The sequence below is a fragment of the Phyllostomus hastatus genome, unplaced genomic scaffold, assembly GCF_019186645.2.
Source record: "Phyllostomus hastatus isolate PE091 unplaced genomic scaffold, TTU_PhHast_1.1 phas_contig_402, whole genome shotgun sequence".
Classification (NCBI taxonomy): Eukaryota; Metazoa; Chordata; class Mammalia; order Chiroptera; family Phyllostomidae; genus Phyllostomus; species Phyllostomus hastatus.
In genome coordinates this window covers 9946147-9971906 of record NW_025333873.1, presented here as the reverse complement: position 1 = coordinate 9971906, position 25760 = coordinate 9946147, and the positions used below count along the sequence as shown (strand labels likewise).

General features: G+C 39.8%; 1 protein-coding gene across 2 annotated transcripts in view; it reads left to right on the top strand.

Moving 5' to 3' along the window:
- GEN1 (GEN1 Holliday junction 5' flap endonuclease) overlaps nt 1–12244 on the top strand; it is a 31299-nt gene extending 19055 nt beyond the window's left edge. For both annotated transcript variants that reach the window (XM_045844284.1, XM_045844283.1), the window contains 8 exons: nt 135–226; nt 1610–1760; nt 2054–2090; nt 2172–2252; nt 3196–3326; nt 4974–5035; nt 7548–7688; nt 8213–12244. In XM_045844284.1, the coding sequence (XP_045700240.1) occupies nt 135–226; nt 1610–1760; nt 2054–2090; nt 2172–2252; nt 3196–3326; nt 4974–5035; nt 7548–7688; nt 8213–9492 (1975 nt within the window). In that variant the 3' untranslated portion in view covers nt 9493–12244. The remainder of the gene's footprint in view (nt 1–134; nt 227–1609; nt 1761–2053; nt 2091–2171; nt 2253–3195; nt 3327–4973; nt 5036–7547; nt 7689–8212) is intronic.
- Nucleotides 12245–25760: the final 13516 nt, after the last annotated feature.

Here is a 25760-nt window from a genome sequence, read left to right as displayed (position 1 = left end):
TTTAACCCAGTATTTGAGAACATGACATTTTGGTGATCTTGGTTTATTTGTTTGTTTTTCCTTTTTGGCTTTGTTTTGCTGTTTTGTTTTTTGTTCAATGTTTTTATTCTTTTTAAAGCCATTTTCTTTTAAAGGTTTACTCAGTGGAGTGAAAAATCTTGTTACTCTGATCAACAACCGGTAGCTACTAAAAAACCGGCTCATTGCTCTGTGTGCTCCCATCCAGGTAAGCAGACATAGGTAATGGAATCTCGGAGCATTAGTGACGGATACCCACTTTCTCATCCCTGTTGTTACAGGTGCACTGGAGTGGGTGTCCTCAGAGTTAGGAATTGTGTCCCACGTACACAGTAGGCACTCAGTAAATGTTGGTTGAATGAAATAATGTGATGTAAATGGTAAATATAGAGTAAGTGCAGTTTCAAACTATGAATCCAAGTTACTTAGATCTTAAAATTATGCTTTTAATATGAAATCCATTATAAGGGAAAAATTATGCTAATAGTCTTAGAGGAAAATGGCATTGAAACTATTTCTATATCAGTGATTTACATTTATGTACTTAAATTGTTCTTAATTGTCCTATCATGCATTTTTATTTTGTGAAGATAGTGCCTCAAAACTAATTTCTAAAACATGTTCATTACTATTGAAAGTGGCTTGGTTTCTCTTCATTTATTTTGGTAAATATAAATAGATGTCACTGATACATACTAGAGTAAAAAGGTCTTTTACTCTCAGGAGAGATTGAGAGATCATATTAGCTCAACTTTTAAGAGAAATTATGCTGTATCTATTTGTCTTAATATGTTTTCATTAACATTGTTATATTATGGATGAAATCATGGAAGATATAATTTCCTTATAGATTAGGTTCCATTCTGTAGTTTCTTGATACCTTATAAATGACAATCTTAGGTCATATCAATTGTGTATGCTCTTCTGTATTCTCAAAACAATGTTGACAGTGATCATGCTTTCCCTTTAGAAGGAACTAGGGCCCCATACCTCTGCCACAGTCATAATTTGTTCATGTCCGATCATAGTTTAAAAATAGTTATACAGGTAACTGAGATGTAGACATTACAAGAGGTAATTAACCATCCTATTCTTTTAATATTCTGATTAAGGAAAGTATTTCATGAATTATTCTAGTAAGTAAATAATCTTTTTTAATACTAATAACTATAGCCTACTTTTCTTGCATTTAGCTACCAAATTAATTCCAAAGTTTTCCATTGTTATTATGAATGTATAATTTCTTTTTTTATTTTATTTTAATCATTATTCAAGTACAGTTTTCTGCCCTCCACTCCCATTCCAGCCCACCCACCCATCCCTCCCCACTGAATGTATAATTTCAAGTCATAAATTCACACTTTCAGATTGAAGAGGGATTTAGAAAAACAAAGAAATATCATATGATAGTAATAGCTCAGGATCTACTTCACCATAAGAATTACTATTGTGTGCATTAGTCTGTTACACCTAAATGTATTGAAACCCTTCTCTAAGTGAGGTGCTGTGCTAGGTGGTATTCATTTACAGTGTATGTAGAAGATAATTCAAAAAAGCAGTGCAAATCATACATTTTTGTATCTCCCTAAAGGTTCACCTAAGGATCATAAATGTAATGGGTGCAAATTTTGTCCAGCTGGCCAATGCTGTGAACCACATGGTTATGAACACTGTTGTCCTTGTGAGTGGCACCAAGCAGAGCACGATAGGCAGCTGGTTGTACTGGAGAACAATATTAAGAAGTACGTTTTGTTTTTTCACTCATTCTTTTCTGGCATGACCTATTTTACAAACCTGTGGTTGAATTATTTCCATATAACTTTTGTCCATGTCTAAATTAATAACATTTCACAAAATGCTTTTCTTGATTCGGTTAAAACATTAGGCTATCTCAGAAGACAGTAATTGAGTAGTTATTCAAAGCGAAACTTAATGACTGGGATATTATACAAGGACATTTTTCATTAAGAGGAGACTGGATGAAATGGTTTTAGAGTTTGATTGTGTTAATAACATTTATATAATTTATTTTCAGAAAAGCTTGCAGTTGTGAGGGATTCCCATTCCATGAGGTAATAATTAATTACTCAACTGTGTTTATTTTAGAAGCTTTTTTAAAGTTGGAAGTCTCAATTCTTATTTTCTCTTGCTAGGTTATTGAAGAATTTCTTTTGAACAAGGATAAAGTGGTGAAAGTAATCAAGTACCAAAGACCTGATTTATTATTGTTTCAGGTATCTGAAAATAGTTCTTTACAGTATGAAGTTGGATACTAGGAAGATAAGAACGGATAATCACTTTGATTGGTCTGAGAGGAGATTTGAAACAGACTGCTGTTGACCGCCCATGTGTTTTCCAGCATTTATTTCTAATCTTCATTTCTTTGCTACATAGTAACCATACTTTTCAGACCATATGACAAATTATAATTATACTGTTTGTTAGAAAACCCTTTAAATATCTTGTACAGATATGTCGTATTCAGGGCTATGTTGGGATAGCGGGGCTAATGACCGAAAAATGCCAGGATCAAGTACATACATCGTTAGGAAAGGTAGTGTAGTTTACAAGGGCACTGTGATTTTTAATTAGTTAAAGAAATTTGAATAGTCTGTCACTCACTATGTACCACTGGATATGAATTATCCTCAAAATAGAAATGATATTACTTATCTCATAAAGTCACTGTGAGGATTAAATGATTATTTATATTAACCCCTAATATAATGGCCAGGGAAACAGAGTGACTCAGTAAATTATAACTACTTATTACTTATTCTTACCAACAACAGAAATAATGGTAACCAACATATATTGAACATGTAAAATTTGCTATTATTTAACACATTACATGTAATATCAATCTTCATAATCCGTGGGGTAGGTTATATTTTAGAGATGGAAAACTTGAGGCTAAGAGAGATTAGGTAATTTACTCAATATCTGGGAAATACCATTCTGGCATTCAAACCAAGAACCTTCACACTGAATTATTATGCAAGATTGCCTCCTTGGGAGGCTCATTGTTTTTTTCTGTGAGTATTCCCCATGACACCTCTTTAATGTTAAATCTGAAGGAAAAAATACCATCTGAGTGTTGTTTGTCTCTAAAAGATGGGAAAATCTTGTTTTATTTTTATTATACTTAACCTTGTTTTATTTTTATTATTTTTACAGAGATTTACTCTTGAAAAAATGGAATGGCCCAATCACTATGCATGTGAAAAATTGTTGGTACTTTTGACCCACTATGACATGATAGAAAGGAAGCTTGGCAGAAGGAACTCTAGTCAACTACAGCCAGTTAGGTATGAATTGTATGAAGAGGCTCCTGTATTTCCATTTGAATTTCTTATGATCTAAAATTTTTTTCTTATCTTTACAAAGATGGAGGAAAGGTCTAGTGTAATAATAAATGCTTATTCAGGGCTTACAGTCAAGATAACATAGTAAGGTCCTAGCTGGTGTGGCTCAGTAGATTGAGTGCCCGGCTGTGAACCAAAGGGTCACCGGCTCAATGCCCAGTCAGGTCACATCCTGGTTGTAGGCCAGGTCCCCAGTAGGGGGCACGTGAGAGGCAACTGCACGTTGATGTTTCTCTCCCTCTCTTTTTCCCTCCCTCCCCCTCTAAAAATAAATAAAACATTTTTTTAAAAGATAACATAGTTCATTCTTTGTCATACTTTTATATTTCAAACATGCAGTAATAATAGATTTTAAAATAGAAATAAATACTAAAAGACACAGTCAGACTTAACTAGATGTCTATTTCAGTGGGTCAGAAAGGGAATAAAAGTCAAGTGAATAGAGGGACTGAAACAGAATTGGTGAATATCAGCGAAAGATACGTGAGTGACCTTTGTACTATTCTTGCAGCTTTTCTAAAAGTTTGAAACTTTTGAAATAAATGTTTAGGGGAGAGTATCAAAGAAAAAAGATAAACTACAAAGAAAAGACAATCAACACACATCTTTCATAATAGTAATAAATGCCTGAAGATAATGGAATAATATTTCAAAGCTCTGAGTGGAAAGAATTGACAACCCAGACATCATTAAAATATTATTCACTGATTGGTAAGACATTTTCAGACGTATGAAGACTAAGAGTTTACCACTCACAGATCCTCATTAAAAAGCACTCTTAAACAATGTACTTCATTCAACAAGATGAAAAATGAATCCAGAAGGAAGATGTAGATAAAAATTGATAAAACGTATTTAACTAATTTAATAAAGTGACTGGAAAAAATATGTACATGAATATCTGTATAATGCTTGATGGTTACAATTTGATCATAAACTAAAACTTCAAAGCATGTAGACATATAAGGGTAACCACTAAAACATTTTAAATACAATCTCTATCTTCCCAACCAACAGGAAAATAAAACTATCAAACCAAAAAAGTATAAAAGGAGGAACAGGGAAATAGCAAAGAAAAAGTTTGGTTGCAGAAAACACAAAATAAGAAATACGAATGAGTCCCACTATGTCAGTAATCACAAAAAAGGAAAGTGGATTAAATTAATCATCTTGGATGAGTAAATAAAATTCAGAAATAATTCTGCTTATAGGATGTGTGCAGAATGAAACTACACAAAGTTTGAAAATAGAGATTTAAAAGGTTTACTGGACAAATATTTACCAAGGTAATGGTAGCAAAATTAACAGAAACAAAACAGACTTTAAAACAAAAATTTTTATGGAAAAGTAGTACACTGAATACTAATGAGGAACAATCTACTCATAAGATCTCATAGTTATAAGATCTATATATACCTGACAATAAAATTATCTTTTGAATACATTGAAGAATATGTGGTAATTCCTTATAATATTTTTTAAATATTATAAAAATAGAATAAAAACTAGTAGAAATTGAATTAATCTATAAATTGAAAACTCCCAAATAACTCATACATATGAACCTTATTAGATAAATTTGTTTTTCAGAATTGTTAAAAACCGGATCAGAAATGGAGTTCATTGCTTTGAAATAGAATGGGAAAAGCCTGGTATGTATTCAACTTATGTAAAATTTATACCACTTAACCATTTATGTTTAGCAAATATTGCACATATATGTAAAACATACATATGTATATAAAAGATAAAGAAAAAACGTACTCAGGATCAATTTCATAATTTGTGCTATTTAAATAGACTGACTAATAGTAAAGATGGAATTCTTTGCCTTGGCTGGGTGGCTTGGTTGGTTGGAGTGTCATCTTGTACACTGAAAAGGTCGTGGGATTAATCCCCAGTCAGGGCACATAATGGGGGCAGCCAGTCAGTGTTTCTCTCTCATATCGATGTTTCTCTCTCCGTCTCTCTGTCTCTCTTTCTCTCCCCCTCCTCTCTCCACTTCTCTCTCTCTAAAATCAATGCGTATATCCTTGGGTGAGGATTAAAGAAAAAAAGGTGAAAAACTTTAATTTTATTTTAATGTTCTGGTGTATATTTCTCAAGAAAATGCTGCTGCAGTCTGCACATTGGATTTCACTGTGCAGCTGCGTCTAAAGAAATCAAGGTTGCTGAAAGGCACCTAGGGTGCTCTACCCCTCCTATTTCTTACCCTTTAGTTTTCATGGGAATTTATAGTTGTCAAGTTATTTTTATTTTGCTACAGACTAAAATATAGTGAACTCTTTCAACTAGCACCAAAACTGAAGGCAAGAAAAGCACAAAATATTTAAATGGAAAACAATCACAAACACATTTCTATTTGGCGTTGAGATTAGATTGTGTGATTGTAGGTGAATGAATGAGAGATTTGTCAATGAAGGTTTAAGTTGTAGGTAACTTTGAAGAATGAACTAAACAATTAGATAAACAGTTCTAAGCAATAATAAGAAAATAGAAAGTTGAGTTTTGAAAACTGCTTGGAACACTTCCACCAACTATAGGATATTTTCATTAACCTAGTAGGACTGTACAGATAAGAGATCTGTCTAGATCTCTTATCTAGAACTGAGTACAGAGTGCCTACTTTCATTTGTCCTTGTGGGAACTAGAGGAGAATGTACTTTAAGTCCATGTGTTTCCATTGTTTCTAGTTTATTATTTTTAAAGATTTTATTTATTCTTAGAGACTGGGCAAGGGAGGGAGAAAGAGAGGGAGAGAAACATCAGTATATGAGAGAAACATATATCAGTTGCCTCTTGCCCTGACCGGGAATCAAACTGGCGACCTTTTGCTTTGTGGGATGATGTCCAACCCTCTGAGCTACACCGGCCAGGGCCATTCTTTCTACTTGAAACTCATCAACTGCTATTTTCATTAGAGTTTGGCTTTTCACGCAGATTTGCCCTCATAGAGAATAAATGAGAATATGTAGTCCACTACTGTATATCTTATTGTCAGTTTACATATAAGCATTCTTATTTTCATTTATAAGTTGCTTGTGAGTCCACAAAGCCTGGGTATATCTTCAGGAGATTGATAACTTCTGGAAAATAGTACAGTGGAAACCCCTTATCTGTGGTTGCACTTCTCTGGTTTCAGTTTCCAGCAGTCAATCACAGTTCAAAAACATTAAATGGAAAATTCTAGAAATACACAACTCATAAATTTTAAATTACATGCCTTTATGATGAAATCTTTAGCTTTCCAGTTCCGTCCTGCCTGGATATGAATCATCCCTTTGCCCAGTGTATCCATGCTGTATTTGCAATCCACCCATTAGTCACTAGTAGCCATTTGGGGGATCATATTCATTGTCAAAGTATTGCAGTGGTTGTGTTCAGATAACCCTTATCTTACTTAATAATGGCCCCAAAATGCGAGAGTAGGGATGCTGACAATTTGTATATGCCAAAGAGAGGTTTCACAGTACTTTCTCTAAGTGAAACACACTATACAATAAGATATTTTGAGAGAGAGAGAGACCACATTCACATAACCTTAAATATAGTGTATTTTTATAATTGTTCTATTTTATTAGTAGTTGTTAGTCTCTTACTATGCCTATTTATGAATTGAAGTTTATCATGAGCATGTGTTTAGGAAAAAACATAGTATCTATGGGATTCGATGCTACTCGTGGTTTCACGGATTTGCTGGGATCTGAAATTGTATCCCCTGTGAATAAGAGGAATGACTATATTTTTGATGACCCTGTAAGTCCCGTTCTGTTCAGAAGCCACCACTAAAGAAAGTTAATATTGAAATCTTAGGTAACTGTTTATTCCTATTTTTTATCTGGAATCTTGACACTTGTTATACTAAACTAAAACTGACTAACCTTATCTAAACAAAGGTTTTTATTCTCTGAGCTGCTTCTACTGTCACTGAAGCAAGAAAATTTAAAGTTCTAATTTAATAGTGATCTCCTTCCACCTTTTTCAAGTATAAGAAAATCAATTCTGTAGTAGAATGAACACAGTATTAGAATAGAGATGTTGTAAAGCAAGATTGGCAGTGAATCATCCACTGACTTAGTTTACCTGGTAAACTTACTTACCTGGGAAAATTGAATTTTTAAAATCTGTAATTAAGGCCAGTTTACTATATTTTTAATCTTTTAGAACATTATACTATAGAAGATAAAAATGGAGAATTAACTCTACAAACAATAGAAGAAGAGTCATTATTTGAAGCAGCTTTTCCAGAGATTGTTGCTATTTACCAAAAGCAAAAGTTAGAAATTACAAGGAAGAAAAAGGAAAGTAAGTATCTCATTTGATAGCTATTTATGGCACACATAGATGTTGTAGAAGATCTGTCAGTTCTGTTTGAATCTATATTGTCTAAGTTTTGCAGAAATTTCTACATAAGAGTAAGAATGTATACTTGTTTCTTTGTCTTGACATACTTTTAAAGCTGAAAAGCCAGAGTAAACCCTTCTAATCTGTGTCTAGTAACTTAAGTGTTAATAATAGTAATTATAGTAACCACTTATTGAGCAACGAATATATGTAGTGTATTTTGGATTATATATACATTTTCTTTATTTTCCAGAACTTGGTGAGGAAAAGAATTTGATTATAACATGTTTCCAAAAGAAAAGTATTTTGTAATATTTTGTTAATAATTATTTTCTTATGACTATTTATAGCATAGTTTCCAGGAATGCACTGACACAAAAATGCAAAAATTGCTTATATGGATTTCAACTTGAACTCTTTATTTGTTTACTCAAGATAAGTAAAATAAAACAGATTTTACTTATGATGTGTTTTTTTCTTTTCAGGCATAAAAACTAAGCCTAAAGAAAACAATTTGCCAGAAGCAGATGATAAGAGTTTTCAGTCACTTACAAATTTAAAACCCACCTATGAAATCTCTTCTGAACAAAATTCCCAGTTAAATTTGGAAATTTTCCCTCATTCTACATTACCCCAGGAATCAGTTTCTGCATCATTAGACAGCTTGCCTTTATCGGCAGATGGTCTCTGTTTGAATACACAAGAGCATTTCATATCCGCTTCAAGACCTTTGGCTACTCAGCAAATTAAAGCTGTCAGTAAGTCTCTGATTTCAGAATCTAGTCAACCCAATAGCTCATCCCACAATGAGTTGGCAGTAGCTGATCTGCACTTGAGCACCATTGATTGGGAAGGAACTTCTTTTAGTAATTCTCCAGTTATTCCAAGGAACTCTTGCTCTCATGGTTTAAAATCAGAGCTTCAAACAGCCATCCCTGATAGCTTTAAAACTATCCCAGGACAGTTGTCATGTGATAACGTGTTGGATCGGGATCTTCGAAAGACTAAACCTGAGGAGCATCTACTTTCTGGCATTACTGACTTATGTCTTCAGGATTTGCCTTTAAAAGAACGAATACTTGCAAAATCATCACATCCTCAGGATAATGTACAACCAGATACGGACCTGAAAACTTTATCTCTACTCACAGTAAAAGAATCTTGTATTGCTAACAGTAGTTCTGTTTATCCATCACATCTTTCAAAGGATCTTCTGGGAATTTACTTGCCAAATGAATCTAGAAACTCTGAAGTTCTGAAAGGAAACCAGCTGTTCCAAGAAAACTATAAAGTGAATACTTCTGTACCTCATTCTATCAAAAACATGGTAGTAAAGACCTCTGATGTTAAGGCTGAACCATCAAATACGTCTTTTGATCACAGTAGAACAGTTGATTTGAAAACCACTCAGAATATTGTAATGAGGAAAAGTGTTTGCCTTGAAAGATATTCCTCTGATGAAGAAAGTATCCCCGGGTTTGGGAAAGCTAAGTACGCAACTGAAAAAATGAAGCAGGGCTCTCGGAAGCATAAACCAGCCCAGCTCAAGAAGAATGATGCTGACAAATTGATACAGGTTGAAGAAACTGAACAGTACGTCCAGGCTTATAAAACAGCCGGAACTGAAGAAAAGTCTTTCCCAGAGGCCGCAAAAGGTTCTCTGAGTTTTCTGCAATGTTGTAAGGAAAAAGACGACTCTGATACTTGTCTGGATAGCCCTCTTCCTCTATGTCAGAGATTAAAACTGAGGTTCCAAAACACTTGAAATGAAGTTTAAAATGTTTAACTTAGTATTCTGGGACCATCAGCATTAGCAGAGGCAGAGGGAATGTGTCTATTTACTGTTTGGCAGATGAATTTAATGTGGTTCTATATGTCAGGAGATACTTTTGCCATTTTAATGAAAATTATAATTTTAAAAAGCCTCAAATTTCCATTTTAAAAGATGATCCTTGTGAAAACTGTAGATAATGTATATTTTTTAATATACTTTTGCCATTTTGTATATCAATATTGACTGTTCTTTCGTTATAGCTTTAAAGTGTTAATATAGTACTAGACAGTAAATGCTTTATCTGTTTGCTCATTTTCACTCATATCGTGCACACTCCTCTGAAGTATTTATTTATATTTCAGCTTGCTCTCAAAAGGATAATTTTTTATAATTGCCTATAATCTTGCAGTGTCTTCTATTGTGACTTTTACGAGTTATATTTTCTCTCCACATGAAGATACTTTTAGTATGCCCCTTCAGTTTGGTAACTTGATTCTGTTTTGTAAGGAGAAAATGGAAAAGAAGGAGTATGATCAATACATGTAGTAAAATCATGGTTGTAATGCTGAATAAACTAAGGAAAGCTACTCTTTACATGTCTCCAGAAGTTAACAGGTATGCCAAATGGAAAAAGATTGGGAAAATAGAATATATAATCTGAACAGAATTAGAGGTTTGCTTAGGATCACACAGCTAGTTAATAATGAAGTGGAATCAGATTTCTTGCCTCCTGATTTGTTGGGACTTTTTTCTGTTTTAGCTTCTATAGCACTTTTTTCTTTTCCCCTTTGTTTTGAAAATGAATCTATATAATACTGAGTTCAACATCTCCAAGTATTAAGTTGTGCATTCATTTATCACTCAAAAAATCTGAGGCAGTCAGATTGGAAAGGAAAAGTAAAACTGTCACTATTTGCAGATGATAAGATTTTGCATATAAAAGAATTCTAAGGAATCCACCACTAGGTCTGATAAACGAGTTCACCAAGGTGAACTCATTTAGGATATGAAATCAATAGACAGAACTAAATTGTATTTCTGTATATCTGCAGTGAATAATACTGAATGAAGTTAAGAAAATTCTGCTTACAGTGGCACTAAAAGTAATAAAATACTTTGGAATAAGTTTAACAAAAGAAGTACAAAATGTATGTATTGTTGAATGAAAAATTTATAAAAAATAAATGGAAAGATATCCCATGTTCATGGATCTGAAGACTTGATATTAAGATGGAAACTAATTTATAGATTCAAGAGAATCTCCCCATCAATTCCAGTCGATTTCTTTGCAGAAACTGACAAGCTGATTCTAAAATTTACATGGAAATTTACAGGCCACAGAATAGGCAAAGCAATCTTAAAAAAGAAAGGGAGACTCGCCCTTAATTCTGACTTCAAAACTTATTACAAAGTTACAGTAATGAAGAATGTGTTTTCATGGCGTAAAGGCGGACATATATATATAGATCAGTGCGATAGAATTGAAGGTCCATAAATACCCTCACATTTATGTTCGATTGATTTTCAACCAGAGTGCCAAGACAACTTATGAGGAAATACTAGTCTTCCAGCAAATGCTACTGGCACAACCTAGTATCCACATACAAAAGAATGAAGTTTAATCCCTACCTCATGAAATATACAAAAATAACTCAAATGGATGAAAGACCTAAGTATGAGAGCTCAAGCTATAAACTCTTAGGTGAAAACATAGACATAAATCTTTGTGACTTTGGATTAGGAAATGGTTTCTTTGATATGGCACCATAAGCATAGACAAGAAAAAAATGACTTCTTAAAAACAAGACTTTCTGTTTCAGAGGACATCATCAAGAAAATGAAGAGATAACCCACAAAATAGGAGGAAATGTTTGCAAATCATAAAGAATTCTTAAACCTCAATAATAAGACAACTCATAAGTTGGTAAAATACCTGAATAGACATTTCTCCAAAGAAAAAGTACAAATGGCCAATAAACCAATGAAAAAATTCTTGTTAATTATCGGAAAATTGCAAACCAAAATCACAATGAGATACATTTCATACTTAATAGGATGGCTAGAATCAAAAAGACATAATAAGTGTTGGCGAGGATGTGGAAGAATTGGAATCCTTGTAACCTGATGGTAGGAATATAAAAAGGGGGAACCACTTTGGAAAAAGTCCAGTGGATCCTCAAGTGGTTAAACACAGTTACTGCTTGATGCATCAGATCCACTCCCAGGTGTGCACCCAAGAGAAGTGAAGACGTACATCTACACAAAAACTTGCACACAGATGTCCACAGCAGCATTATTCTGATAGCCAAAAGGGAAAACACCCTAATGCCCATCAACTTATGAGTGAATAAAATGTGCTTTCTCCATGCAATTGGCAATAAAGAGAAATGAAGTACTGATAAATATTACAGTATGCTAAGTGAAAGGCCAGTCACAAAAGACCACATGTATGATGCAGTTTATGTGAAATGTTCCAAATAAGCAAATCCATAATCTGTAGAAACAGAAAGTAGACCCATGGTTGTCAAGGTCTGGCAGGTAGGGTGGGAAAATGAAGTAGGGAGAAGGGAAATGACTACCAATGGGGTGGATTTTGAGAGGAGTAGGCAGATGATAAAAATATTCTAAAGTTGATTGTGGGAATGGTTGCCAAAATAAATATACCAAAACCTCTGAATTGTACAATTTGAATACATAAATTCTATGCTATGTGAATTATAATAAAGCTGGTTTAAAAACAAAACATGTAGAGAATTTTGCCTGCCCTAACTTTTTTTAATATCTAAAATGTATATAACTTAACCTCACTCCTACACATGCACTGCCATCATCATTTTATAGATTAGAAAAGTCCAGAGAAGTGAAGAGATTTTCCCAACATTGGAGATGAAATTTTGGTTTGTTAATCTAGTAGCTACTACATTATGCCTTGTGGTAAAATTAGACTCAAATTTGGAATACTTTTGAATTTTTATGCTTTTTTTTTGATGTTGTAATTTTACTTGTTTCCTTTTTGAATTCCACTAAAGATCTATAAAGTGCTTTGAAACAAGTTTCACTTTGTTTTCGGAAAATGTCATGTTTGCAGAGCACTCGCTATGTATGAAATCCTGTGTAAGTGGAATCCTAAATGAAGGCACTCGGTCCTCTACTCAAGGCGCCCACTTGTCTCAATTGAACTGATACGTGTTTTTAAATCAATGGTTATTTGCATAGATGGCATATATCTTTTAAGATAATGCTTTCATGTGGTTAATTAAAAGTGTTGAAATAGTACCAAAAAATAGTGAAAAAGTCAATTTCCTTTCTATTCTTAATGCCCAGACTCTAATTCTTGATCTAAGAGGCAAGCACAGCTTCTAATCTCTTGTATTCAGTAGATTTTTCCAGAGGGGTTCTGTACCAATATATTCATGTATCTGAGAAGGTGTTCCATGTCAGTAAGTGGGTCTGCCATGCTCTTCAAGGGCATTGATGTCCCTGCATGTTTATGTTACACAGATACCTAGAGGCATACGATAGCCGTGAATGTTGTGTTTGATTTCAACTGTTGGTAAGTGTACGTTAGTTGAAGCACTTTTGAATCTCTGAGGCCAACTAAACTGTTGAAAGTCAGATAGGTTTAATATGTGTAATTTAAGATACTGCCACACTTTTCCGGAGGGGCAGAGCCATTTTGAGTTCCTGCAGTCAATATGTTGGGAGTTTCAGTGATTTGAAATGTCATCACCAAAACTTAATATTGCCGATCTTTTTCGTGTTAGCCATTCTAGTAGTTGTGTAAATAAAGCCACATCTCCTCATGGCTTTGTTTGCATTTTCTTGATAACTGGTGAGATTGAGTATCTTATGCACCTATTAGCCATTAGTTTGTCGTCTTTTTTGAAATTCCCTTTTTATTTTTTATTTTTTGCCAGTTTTTCAGTTGGGTCATTTGTCTTGTTACAAAATTGTAAGTGTTCTTTATTTATTTCTAGATACCAGCTCTTTGTCAGATAAGTGTTTTTGCAAGTATTTTTCCCCAAATCTGGCTCATTTTTTTCATTTTAACTGTCTTTCAAAGGGCAAAATGTTTTTAACTTTTAAGTCTATTATATTAATTTGTATGAGCAGTGTGCTATTGAAAGTTTCTATTTTCCAGGTTAACACTGCTCCTTGGTTTATCTCCTGCCTCCTTGGCTATAATTTTACACTCATAAACACAAATATTTATGCTCCTTAAATACCTTTGTTCCTCTGGTTCTCTCCTCATATTCTAGTCACTATTTCTACGTATTTTTCTGCTCTCATAACTCAGATATGGATCTTGAGCCAAAGCTTTTCTCCTGATCTATAGATCTGCTTATTAAACTAATTCCTGACATCACTGGAGATTCAACATAATAGAGGTGGTAGAAATTCTTGAGTTGCCAGATACATCTAACCCCCAGAAGTACTTCTAAGCCTTACTGTAACTGGTTCCCAGTTCTAAGTGAAGTCATTGGATTGTGCACATTCATTCATCCTAGAGATATTTACTTAGGGCCGACTGAATAAGTAGGCTTATCAAGTGCCAGGGGCCACCAGGAAACAAAGTGACATGAAACCCAGTTCTTACTTTTGGGGAATTGACAAGAGCAAGGTAGAGAAATGTGGCATATTTATATACAAGAATAAATTATTTTGTCTAGCACAGAATCAAATGAAATAGGCAATTAATACTACCTGAGTCTTTCAGAGCAGGGAACATTCTTTTGGCAAACAGATTTGACTAGGCTTTGAAGTATAGGCAATAATCAGGCAGAATTGTAGTGGCATTACAAACAGGACATTTCGGTGGATGAGCTTGAAGTGATGACATAGAATAGGGCCAGCATGCTTAGGAAATGGTGAAAATCCGTTTCAGTTTTGGAGTCTTACTCGGAATCCTGGTCCCCAGGGAACAAATTGCTGTGCAGGTGAGGAATGGCCAGGAATTGAGAAGTAATGAATCCAGCAGAAAGCAGGCTAGGGTGTCTGAGGACAAAGGGAAGAAGAAATAGGACAAAGTGTAGCAAAGCAGCTGACCAGGATGCTGAAGTGTTCTGACCATATAAGCCACACACAGAGGTTGACATGTGAGTTCACCAGTTCACACACACAGCACCAAAGGTGCATCAACCTGGTCATACAGGAGGAAGGAGGAAGACACAAATTTAAAATGGCTGGGCAAGGGAGGAAAAAGAACATTTCTTGAGCACATACTATATACAAGCTTGGTTCTTTACCAGCTATTTATTCTCTTAACAGCTATGTGAGGACTGTATTGCAATGTTTCACATATTCAGAAGGAAAAAATATTCCTTATTAAAATGTTCCTCCAGGGATCTGCTAATCATGAGTGTTCACTAGGAGTACCACAATCTTGGCTATGATAGTTTAGGATCATCCATCACCAGTAAATAAATACTTACAAAATCTAGAAGTGTTCACCCTGGCAGGTGTGGCTTAGTGGGTTGAGTGCTGGCCTGTGAACCAAAAGGTCACTAGTTGGGTTCCTGGTCAAGGCACATGCCTGGGTTGTAGGCCAGGTCCCTGGTTGGGGGCATGCGAGAGGCAGCTGATCACTGTTTCTCTCTCACATCAATGTTTCTCTTCCTCCCTCCCTACCTGCCTCTCTAAAAAATACATAAAATCTTTAAAATTTAGAGGTGTTCTTAACCTGGGATTTTATAAGATGAGAACAATGTGCTTATTCAAAATATAATTGGTAACTACTGTATTAGTCACCTAACATACTTATTGAACAACTAGTTTGTGAAAGACTCCTATATTTTTTCTGTGTATAACAGCCAGATGGATGTCCATGGGATTTAAAATAATTTTTCAGACCACTCAGCTGGAAAGTGCTTAAGCAGAGGCTAGAACCCAGGTCTCCCAATTCCTTTAGTGAAGGAACTTCCCTATACTTATGTTTCCATACTTCATTCAGTTCTGTACCAAAATGTCAGACCAGTGGGCCTTTCCTGACCTCACTTGAAATAACTCTAAATTACTCACTAGTATTCCTTACCCTGTGATATCTGCATTCTTCTTTACACTTAGCAGTATGTGATATTATAATGTGTATATTTCTTGCATTTTTTTCATTGTTTCTTTCCCAAACTCAATGCAAACTCCATGCAGGCAGGGATGTGTCCTTTTTGTAAACAGAGGACTGCAGTAGTGCTCAGCAAGGTAACTAGTAAATGCATGAATAACCACTCCCCGCCCCCCTCCCCCGCCCCTGCCCCTGCAGAGCCTGTACCAGCAGTGGCTGCGCATTCCTCACAAATGGGGTCCCAGGATGCCAGCAAGGCCCACAAGGCTGGGATATCCTGGCTCCAGAACATCTCTCCAGCTTCAGTTTCAAAATCACAGCCGTGAGCCTCGGCTCTAGCTACCTAAGGTCACTTGTGAGACCCTGAGCAGATGTTTATGCTCATAACTTTGTTCATAACTTTCTCTCTGTCTGAAATGCCCACCCCTCCCTTGTTAGCAAGACAAACTCCTCTTCCTCTGTCAAGGACCAACGCAAACGTCCTAACTTGTCCCTAATTCCAAGCCAAATTAGTTGCTCTCTTTGTGCTCCCAAAGAAATTGTGCATTCCTCCATGGTAGTCATTGGTCACATTCCATTCACACATTCAAAGTATTAGTGGAGTACCTACTATGTGGCAGGTACAATATTCTTTTTTTTAAAATGTAGGTAATTTTTCTCTAAGACAAGGCTGAGAACTCTGAACACAGGGATTGAATCTTATTTATTTTTGTATTCCCGCAGGGCTTGGCACAGAATTTAATTCTCTGCTTCACCAACTTTTATTTACCCATCAAGACTCAGCGTAAACATGGTCTTCTCTAAGAAAGGTTTTTATATAGCTTCTCACGGATCCCTACTCTTGCTTATAGTCTTCAAAAATATGATCTGTAAACAGTTTTGTGTTGACTGGTTTGCATTTTGTCTCAGGCACCAGGCCGTGAGCACCCTGTGTTTCTGAATCTGTAGCCCCTAGAAGAGGGGCTGCCACAGAAACCCCTCAGTGAACGGGTGCCGATTGCCTGGCAGTGGGTTTGGGGTCTCAGTTCTTCCATTCTCCGTGGAGAAAGATCAGATCCAGTTGGATGGTTCCCTCCATCCGCTTGATCACTCGTCCCCTTTCATCACTTGAAGATGCCACGGTGAGATGCCTTGCTTTCTGAAGGTGAAGGGGCTAAATCGACTGCTGACCATCCCTATCAAGCGGGTAGCACTTAGGCTAAAACAGCTTAAATCATATCACTGAAGGCAGCCTCCTTTCATCTGCAGATTAACGTGGCAACAGTTTATCACCTTCTTAGCCAGGAAAACCTTTTATCAGGCTCTCCTAACAGCTTGCATTAGCCCCTTAAAGGACTTGCCGCATTGCCTTTAAAATGGCATGCTAGCGGCAAGGTCAGCCCCAGCAATAGCCCCCCAGAGTAGAACCTTTTCTGAGGATTGCCAGAATGGATAATTTATTTATCCCCTGGCCAGATAAATCCAATAAATTGCCTGGGGAGGGGAGGGTCATCCGCAAAGAAGGCTGACTCTCCTGTAGTGAGAATGACTGAATATTTTGCTAAGGTTGGGGAAAAAAAATGTGTAAGCACCCAAATGGAACTTTGGTGGGGATTAAGTGTCTGAGCTTCTCAGCATTAGTCTGTGCCAAGATGCAAAAAATAAAATGTTGACCTCCCCAAAATGGCAAAAAGCTGCCTGTGTATTTAGAATTCTCTGATCAAACACCCAATGAAAGAATTCTGTACTGTTTGCATCATCATAACTTAAATCCCTTCATCCACCATTCAACGGATAGCCACCTTTGTGCTGTGAGTGAGGTCTGAAAGCGCTGTCCTTTGAATCTGAAACAGAACAAGCGAGTCGTTCAACATCCACGTGAAGGTAGTTGACAGATTCTTTGACTTTTTGTGTTGTCTGAAAGCAGTGCTGGTTGCAGTAACTGTCCCAAAGTAATTACTTTTGCTAAAATCATTTACATTGTTACTAAACTGAAAATGCCATGAGAACGCCAGATGCCAGAAGGCTCATTTTACAGGGGTGTCCAAACAGATGTCTCGAGTCCAGGCCCTGTGAGGGCCCCATGACTTCCCAGCGGGGACAGCTCTTTGAGGGGTGTCCAAGGACGCCACACAGCCAGGTCTACACCCTGTGAAACAGACCGAAGGACACTGTCTTCACTGGGGAAGCAAGGGTCCGGGCAACTGTCTGAGTCCTGATAGAGTCCGGCTCCCCTGGGCAAACATGCCCAGCTTCTCCATGCCTCTCACACACAGGCGGGAACGACACTTCCTCTTCCCCTCATGCTCACTTACGTGGTGAGGACGAACGGGCTTTGGAGAGGCGCACGTTAACGTATGCGTTTAGCATTACTGACTGTGCTTTGCCAAACCCACTGAGGAGCCACAAGTGATGTCTTCACAATGCATTGCATTATAGCCTGTGTCACTTTTTGAGAAGGTGATTGTCTCTATAGGAAGAGAGACAAAGCATGTTGGATAGTGGAGAGTTCGAGTAGGTTTGGTTTCAAAAGTCTGTCGTGTAAAACATTGGTGAATCTTGGGAGAAGGGAGAGGACACATTGAATGTTTACTCTTGCGTTCACCCACTTCCCTAATTTTTCAGATTCCTCACATTTGCTCACAGAAACTCGGAAAGACAGTCCCTTTAAGTCCCTGTTTATTATATGAGGCTAAGAGAAGCTAAGGAACTTGTCCAAGGTCAACACGCCTCGTGAATAGCAGGGCCAAGATTTGAAGCTACAGCTAGTAGTCTTGCTCCACGGCTTCTCTGGCAAAAATTAAGGCTTCTGTGTAGTCCACATTTATCTAAGTTTATGGCACTTTTATTTTGTTATTTTTTTTATCCTCTCCCAAAAACATGCTTATGGATTTTAGAGAGAGGGGAAGGGAGGGAAAAAGGGAGAGGGAGAAAGATCGATGTGAGAGGGAAACATGGATTGGTTGCCTTTCATAGGTGGCCTGACCAGGGACCGAACCCACAACATTCCGGGTTGCGGGATGACGCCCACCCATTGAGCCACACCGAAGTTTATGGTGCTTTTAAAGAAGCCCCTTGCCAGAGTGCGGCAATGACCTCTACTGCTCCGATTTCTGGAGAACTGGCCACTAAAGCAGAGTAGTTCAGAGTCCCAGGAAAGTCGTATTGTGAAGAAATGACTGGACTCAAGAAATGATTGCAAAAGTTACTTCAGGAAGGTTGGATGTGCAAGGAAGGAGGTGGAGGCACGAGACAGCCAGGGCACCAAATCTCCCAGAAATTTCATCCCCTCCCTTCAAAGCTCCACCCACCAGGGCCAGCTGTCGCCAGGATGAGGTTATCTGCGAGTTCTCAGGGTTGCACCAGTTAGGAGTGTCTTCTTTTTGGCATTCATTTCTGACTTGAATCACCTTTGCACAGTGTCTGGAAAGGGCCAGGCCCCATTATAATCAGCTAAGTATGGTTTTTTTTAACTAATCTTGAAAGCAACACGGGGAAGTAAAGCAACATGCTTGGGGCCACACAGTTGGTGCACATGTCTCCTCCCGGTTGTACTGCTACCAACAAAAGACAAGTGCCATCATCTCCTGACGGAACTGCTAAAGCACCTTCTAATTTCCCTGCTTCAAAGCACTCATGCCCTTCGTAGTGCACACACATACACCAGATCACGCAAACCGCATTCGGACACCGCCACCTCCCTCCCTCGCTGGCTCCCTGTAAGGCTTCCCATCGTACTCAGTGCAGATTCCAGAGGCCTTGACGGAGTCTCTCAGGTTCCCCCTGCCTGAGCCCTGCCTGTCGCTCTCACCTCACCTCTGGGTTCTACCCACTCACTCCGCTTGCTTCCGTGGTGCTGGCTTTATTTCATTTCCTTGAACACGCCAGGCTCATTCCGTGTCCTGGCTCTTGAACTTATTGTTCCGTCTGCATGACCTTGTCCCAGATTGTTGGATAGTAAACTCCTCATCACCACTCAGCTAGTCCTTCTGTGACAACGCTAGCGAAGTCAGCGCCTCCCCACACTGACTGACTCCCACTCCTTCACTCTTGCCGCTTACTCTGAATTATTTTCTTCACAAATTATATTAGATTTTTGTCTGTCTCCCATCACTATAGTAACAACGTAAGAAGAAACTTTGTCTTGCTCTCTGACATATCCCCTTGGCTTTGAACCACGCATGGCATGTAGCACACATTTAATGCATCCTCACTAGACGAACGAATGAATGAAGTGAAGCTTTGAACCAAACCAGCTTAAAACCCAAACCCACATGTTGACCACCAATATGCTGCAATTCTTTTTAGAGAATTCCTAAAATGGACCCAGTCCTGGGCTAAGCATGGTGCAGAGTACCAAAGAATAATATCTAGTCTCTCCCTTCAAGATCTTTATAGCTTAGTTGTGACATCAGACTCATTTGTGCTTGAGATAACAAATAATATAGCTGAGTGCTGGGTGAAGGAGGCGGCCTCAGAGGGCCTGAGAATGCAGATGAGAGCGTCAGTGGCACCCTGGTGGTCCTCGGAGACTTCCTGAAGGTTAATTGGTAGAGGCCTTCAGTGGTGGATGCAGTTTTGAGAGGGGGAGTGAAGACTGTCAGGCTCTTGGGTAAGATGAAATCTGATGAATTTACCCAAGAAAGAATAATAAATAAGTATCTGAGGGCATTCCATATGGGCAACATTGGTTAGATCCTTTTGTCTGGAAAGTAACCCATTCACTCTTTACATACAAGCCTAATTGTATGAGAAAACAAGGCCAATAAGGGCCTAATTGTATGAGAAAACAAGGCCAATAAGGGAAGAAGAAAGGCAGAGAGGGGTGAGGTTTCTAGTTTTTGACTGAGGGTGAGGGGTGGGGGATAGGCCAGGACCTGGCACACTGTGGGCATCAGATACTGGGCATTGTGTGTGCTCAGGTATGGGACTGCAGAGCCCTGGCCACTGACAGACACCGTCTAGGAGTGGCTCAGAGGGCCACAGCTGCCCCTCAGAGGGGACCCCCCACCTGCAATTATGGCTCCCAACGAAGTAAAGCAAGGAGATCCCTGGGAACTAGGTCACCAGCTAGTGCAGATGCTGAGCACTCATTATGCTAAGAATTAGCAAACATCCATCCATTTATCCATCCATCCATCTATTCAACAAGCAGCTTCTCTGTAAGTATGTAATATGCAAATTTCAGGGGCTACAGTAAGGGTTAGATCCTTACCAGAGTATAGGGTCTATACTATAGTAAAGGTAGAGTAAGGGTTCAGCTTCCCTGAGGAACTCATGGTCTATCCACAAAGAAAACCACATGCCTTTAAAACTTGATAACACAATAGGCCATTACCTCCTTAACTCTATTCTACTCATGCTTCCAGGTCTGGGCTGAATGGAGACATTTATCGCATATGCCAGGCTTGGCTACAAAATCACACCAAATTTAACCAAACCACTCCATGAAGGGACAGACTTTGCTAATCTTTTTTTTTTTTTTCTCTCAAGCTCTTCCCAGAAAGGTGATAACAGAAGATTTGGTCCCAACAGGAACACAGGCAAGGGATTTGCATTTTAAAGTTTGACAGATATTTATAGGCCTTTTGATCTCTTTTCTCCCCTCTACCCACCCACCCCCAACCTTGCTGCCTCTGCCTCCCCCACCCATCAGTTCTCTACATTGTACCAGGTACAGAGTTGAGAAGTGGTGGTTCCAGGGCCAGAGGACCTGGGCGCCCTGGTGTCGTGTGCTCACAGTCATGAAGCTCCTGTTTTTTTGAATACCAAAATATGTCCAGTGATTTTCTTAATTCTTAACCACTGCGATCACCCTGCAAGTTTCCTTTATTATTTACTGTTGTTGTTGTTGTTAAGGGAGAAGGAAAATGAGGCGCAGAGAGATTAAATCACCTCCCCAGAAACACTGGTAAGTGGTGGAGGCAGACGTAAAACCCAAGTTTGCGTGCCCCCAAACCTATGACCTTTTCGTTAAGCCAAGCTGACTCCAGTCGACAGGCCTGGTTATTATAGGCAGCTTAGCTAAGATCCTTCCTGGAAAAGATTATCCTGCATTCCACTTTTCTCGCTTGGTGTTATTCTGGAAATAGCCCAATAAACGTCACACGTTGATTTACTCAGGACCGACTTGCAGCTGTCTTTTCCTTTGCAGCCCTTCTTGCGCTCTGAGTTCTTCCTCTCCTTCTCCCGGGCTTCCACGCGGGCCACCAGAGCCTGCAGCTGCGTGCCTCAGTTTGGAACAGTCTTCAGCAGCCCTGCAGGATTTGCTGCGCAGAGCTGCTCTAAGCCCCAGAGAAAACCTTTCGGAAACTAGCTAAAACTCTCAGACCCTTACATGTTCGCAGCCAGGGGGAACCCTAAAAACCATGCAGGAAACAGAGGTTCAGAGACTGTCTCATGGAAAGTAGATGACATCAGATGTATTAGAATTCTACATATCTGCTACATTCAAAGTAAAAGACAGAGGACATAAATCACATTAACACCTCCACGTGCTAGGTGCTTTGTCTTGTTTAATCTTTGCTACAAACCAGTGAGGTACCATTAATAGTTATCCTCATGTTACAGATGAGCTGGCTCAGAGAAATAACCAACTTAAGGTCCTACAGTAATCGAACTCATTCGAGACTACGGATGGCTCAGACCCTTCCTGTCACACAGCATATGGTGGGCTGTGATAGAAGCTGCAAACGCGCCCTGGCAGAAGTGACTGGCCTGTGAAATCTGCTCCTGTGCCAAAGAGCGAGGAGCCAAAAGAATGCAGAGATGAATACGGCCATTCTGTGGCCATACTGAGGTCGAGTCTGTGCTGGCACTCTCCAACAACTCCAGTGGTGTTTTGACCAAGACGGCTTCCCCTGGGAAGAAACATGGACTACTTGCCTGTGTGCAGGATCTCCCCAGACTTTCTAAGACTATCTATTACGAACTAGAAGAGTTTGCAAGTTCCCTTCATCCTTGGAGAATCCATCCCCCACCCTCAAAGAGGGGGCCTCCGAAGTGCCAAATTGGGAGCCATAAGAAAGTCGTTGCTGGTGGGAGCCTTCCTGTTGGGGCTGAGAGATCAGGTTCAAAGCTCAAGCCGGCAGCGTCCCCACCTCCACTCCCCATCCCATCCCCAGTCGTGAGAGGGAATACTCCTTCCCTTCCCCCACGGAGGCTCCCTGTAAAAGCCTCTGGATTTTGCTGAGCTGGGGGTCAGGCTGGGAGTTTGAGGCATCCTCTCTGCTCTCTCGGGATGGACCCCAACCTCATGGCACAGGCTCCTGGGAAGGGGCCTCTCCAGAAAGAACAGCTGTGGGAGCAAATGTCTCCTGAGCATGCAGGGTAGGTTCTGGCGTGCACTGGGCTGCTCCTAAGAAAGCTCTTTTCTTAATGATTCCCTGTCCACCATGCAGCTGTGGGTTCCAGTGTTCAGAATAACAGTGGTAGGAGATGACCCAATGGTTCATTCTTACCCAGCAAGCCCTAGCCCAACCGTAATCACCTGTGAGGTAGATCTCACAACCTGTATCTATCAAAACATGTTTCTTGACTATCCATTCGTACTAACCGCATTCCCTCAGAAATGAGATACACCCACACACAACCATCAGGAGGATAGGCTGACATTGGTGGAATTTAGTTGTGCTTGAAGGGACACCTTTGACCTCAATTCCTATGCAAACTTTTCTGCTTCTTGATATTACCCATTCAGGTGCAAATAGTTGACCAGCTAATGACACTGTTACCAAAGATCCCGACTTGGCATCATTCTGCCAGCTTGCCAATGACGGCATTTTGTCCCTTGTGAAAAGCACTCATGGTTGTTAGCAATCCATCCTGTAGCTCTTGGCCCTTCTTTGAGTGATGAAAACCTTTACAATTTTATGAAATCTATACATCTCCTTACCAGTAAAATACACATGGGCACATACACAGTATTGTCGCCTGCTGCATTGGACACCCGGAACCCATTCCTGACCTCTCCACGCTGCGGACCGCCAGTCTAGAGTGAGTGGCCTGGTCTGGGGACCTCGCCTGGTGCTCTGTATATCTTCCAAACACAGTGGAGTTTCTGGTGGCTAATAGAAAACAGTACTTAGGAAATGAATGTTTCAGGTGGAGCGAATTAGTCCATCTAGAAGCGAGTTTGTGAAAGCGCAGTTGGCTTGGCGAGGCCCTGGCTGAGGAAGAATGGTACTGAGTGACATTGTGCATGGTCCGGCGGGGCTGTGGAGCCCACTTAGAGCGTCACGGCTGTAGATCAGAGAGGGATGTGCGAGGCTGGAGAACGAAGAAGAAAAGGAAAGGAAAGAGAAGAAAGGAAACAGGAAAAGAAAAGAAGGGAAATAATGGGATTTTTAGTGCACAGACCCATGAACCATAGTACAGTCAGAACAATATCTTTTTCCCTACCTCCCTTAACTCCTTACCTCCCTTCTCTCCCTAACTCTTTTATTCTGCCTTCCTCCTTTTAATCTACAAGGGCTTTCAAAAATAGAAAGAGCTTTTGATCACTATCCAGTGATCAAAGATTAGCCTGCGGGGATTTCTTTTTTATTTCATTGTTTGCTGGAACCGCTCCTGTGGCAGAGGCTGGTCACTGCGCAGGCGCAGGCGGGAGCCACTGAACAAGTGCCTTAGGGGGTCAGGAGGTGAGCCTGCGCCCACAGAGCCCTCCTGCTCTATGCGGCAAGTTCTCCTCCCCAAAGGACACAGAACAGAAGTACCAAGGCTGCTTCTTGCCGTGGATTATGGAAAACCCACTGAGGCTGCCTTTCAGAGGCACAGGGATGACCACTGGCACCCGGCATTTCCAAATGCAGTGCCCGGGGCTGGGATCCGAGAGCGGAGGGACCACTCACTGCCCACGTGGTAACAGGGAGCTCTGGATCCAGCACCCATGGATCCTGGCTCAGAAGGTTTGGGGTGAGCCTAGGAACTCTTTTAAAACTGCCAGGAAATTCTGATGGGAGATCTAATTTGGAAACCCTAGAGCACAGGGGGCAAACACAAGGCCCGAGGACCAAATCCCGCCCTCCGTCTTGTTTTATCCAGCCCTGCACCTTGGTTCTACCTGGCGGCAGTGCTGAGCTCCTTGGCCCTGGTTAAGGATAGTTACACTTACACAGTCCTGAAATTACATCAGGCCCTTTGAAGGCAACTGTGAGGCTGATGTGGTCCCCCGGGGAAAAGTGAGTTTGACAACCCTGTGCCTAGGAGGCCTCTAGCACCATGTTATCGGTTTCCAGCCTCCAATGGGCTGGTGTCAAAATTCCCAGTTTAGACCTGGGTGTGGATGCCTCCAGGCCTTACCCCTACAATTTTGTTTCAAGATCCCTACAACATTGGGTAAAAGATGATAAGATCCGTAAAATGGCAACATCTTGTGTTACGGATGAGAGATGGGAGGGGAGGAGGCGGGAGGGAATGGAGCGGAGCAGGGATTTTTACCTCCCATCTTACTGTCTGTCCCTTGGCACGGACACTCCCAGGGCTCCCGAGCTCTGCCCAGAACACTCGTCTGCAGTGCCTGTCACAAATGCTAGTGACCGAAAAGGTGGTGCGGCCCTCAAAGGCTCTGCTTCCCATTCTTAAGAATTCTAGAAAGGTCTCGTTTAGGACCCTTACCTTCCCTCTGCCTGGTTGTCTCACCTGTACTTGCCCAACCTGGTCTTCCTATTAAGGATAATGAGATTACATCTTCAGAACGTTTTGAGCTACGAGAAGGAGAACGTTGCGCACGTACGTGCAGGCCCAGTTATTTCTGCAGGATTCCATTTCCTCTGCTCGCTTTGAATCCATCTCCCGGTACCAGCTGTCTGGCTCCCTAAAGCCAGCAACAGCTGCAGTAATGAGCCACCATTTGAGCCTGGAGATGACAAGGCTCAGCCCTGAGGTGCAGCTGTTCATTAAGGCCCGATGTCTCGGCCCTCCCCCTGGTCTGGACAACAAAGAGAGGCATTCATTAACCCCCCTTGTTTCCAGTTTTCACATGGGAGATCCCCTATTCCTTTCACCAGGGGTCTCTTAACTCTGCCACTTACTGCTAGTTTTACCGTAAGGAAGCACGAGGTGGAGATCATACCACTGTCCACATCGGGACCATGTTGTGAAGTTCCAAAGATAGAATAGACATGAAAATCTTTTACAAACTCAAAGGCACTGCTCCTGTTGTAGTTTTTATTAAGGTCCCTTTTCCTGAGTTCTACAGGTGAAAAAAAACTACTGAGCTGTA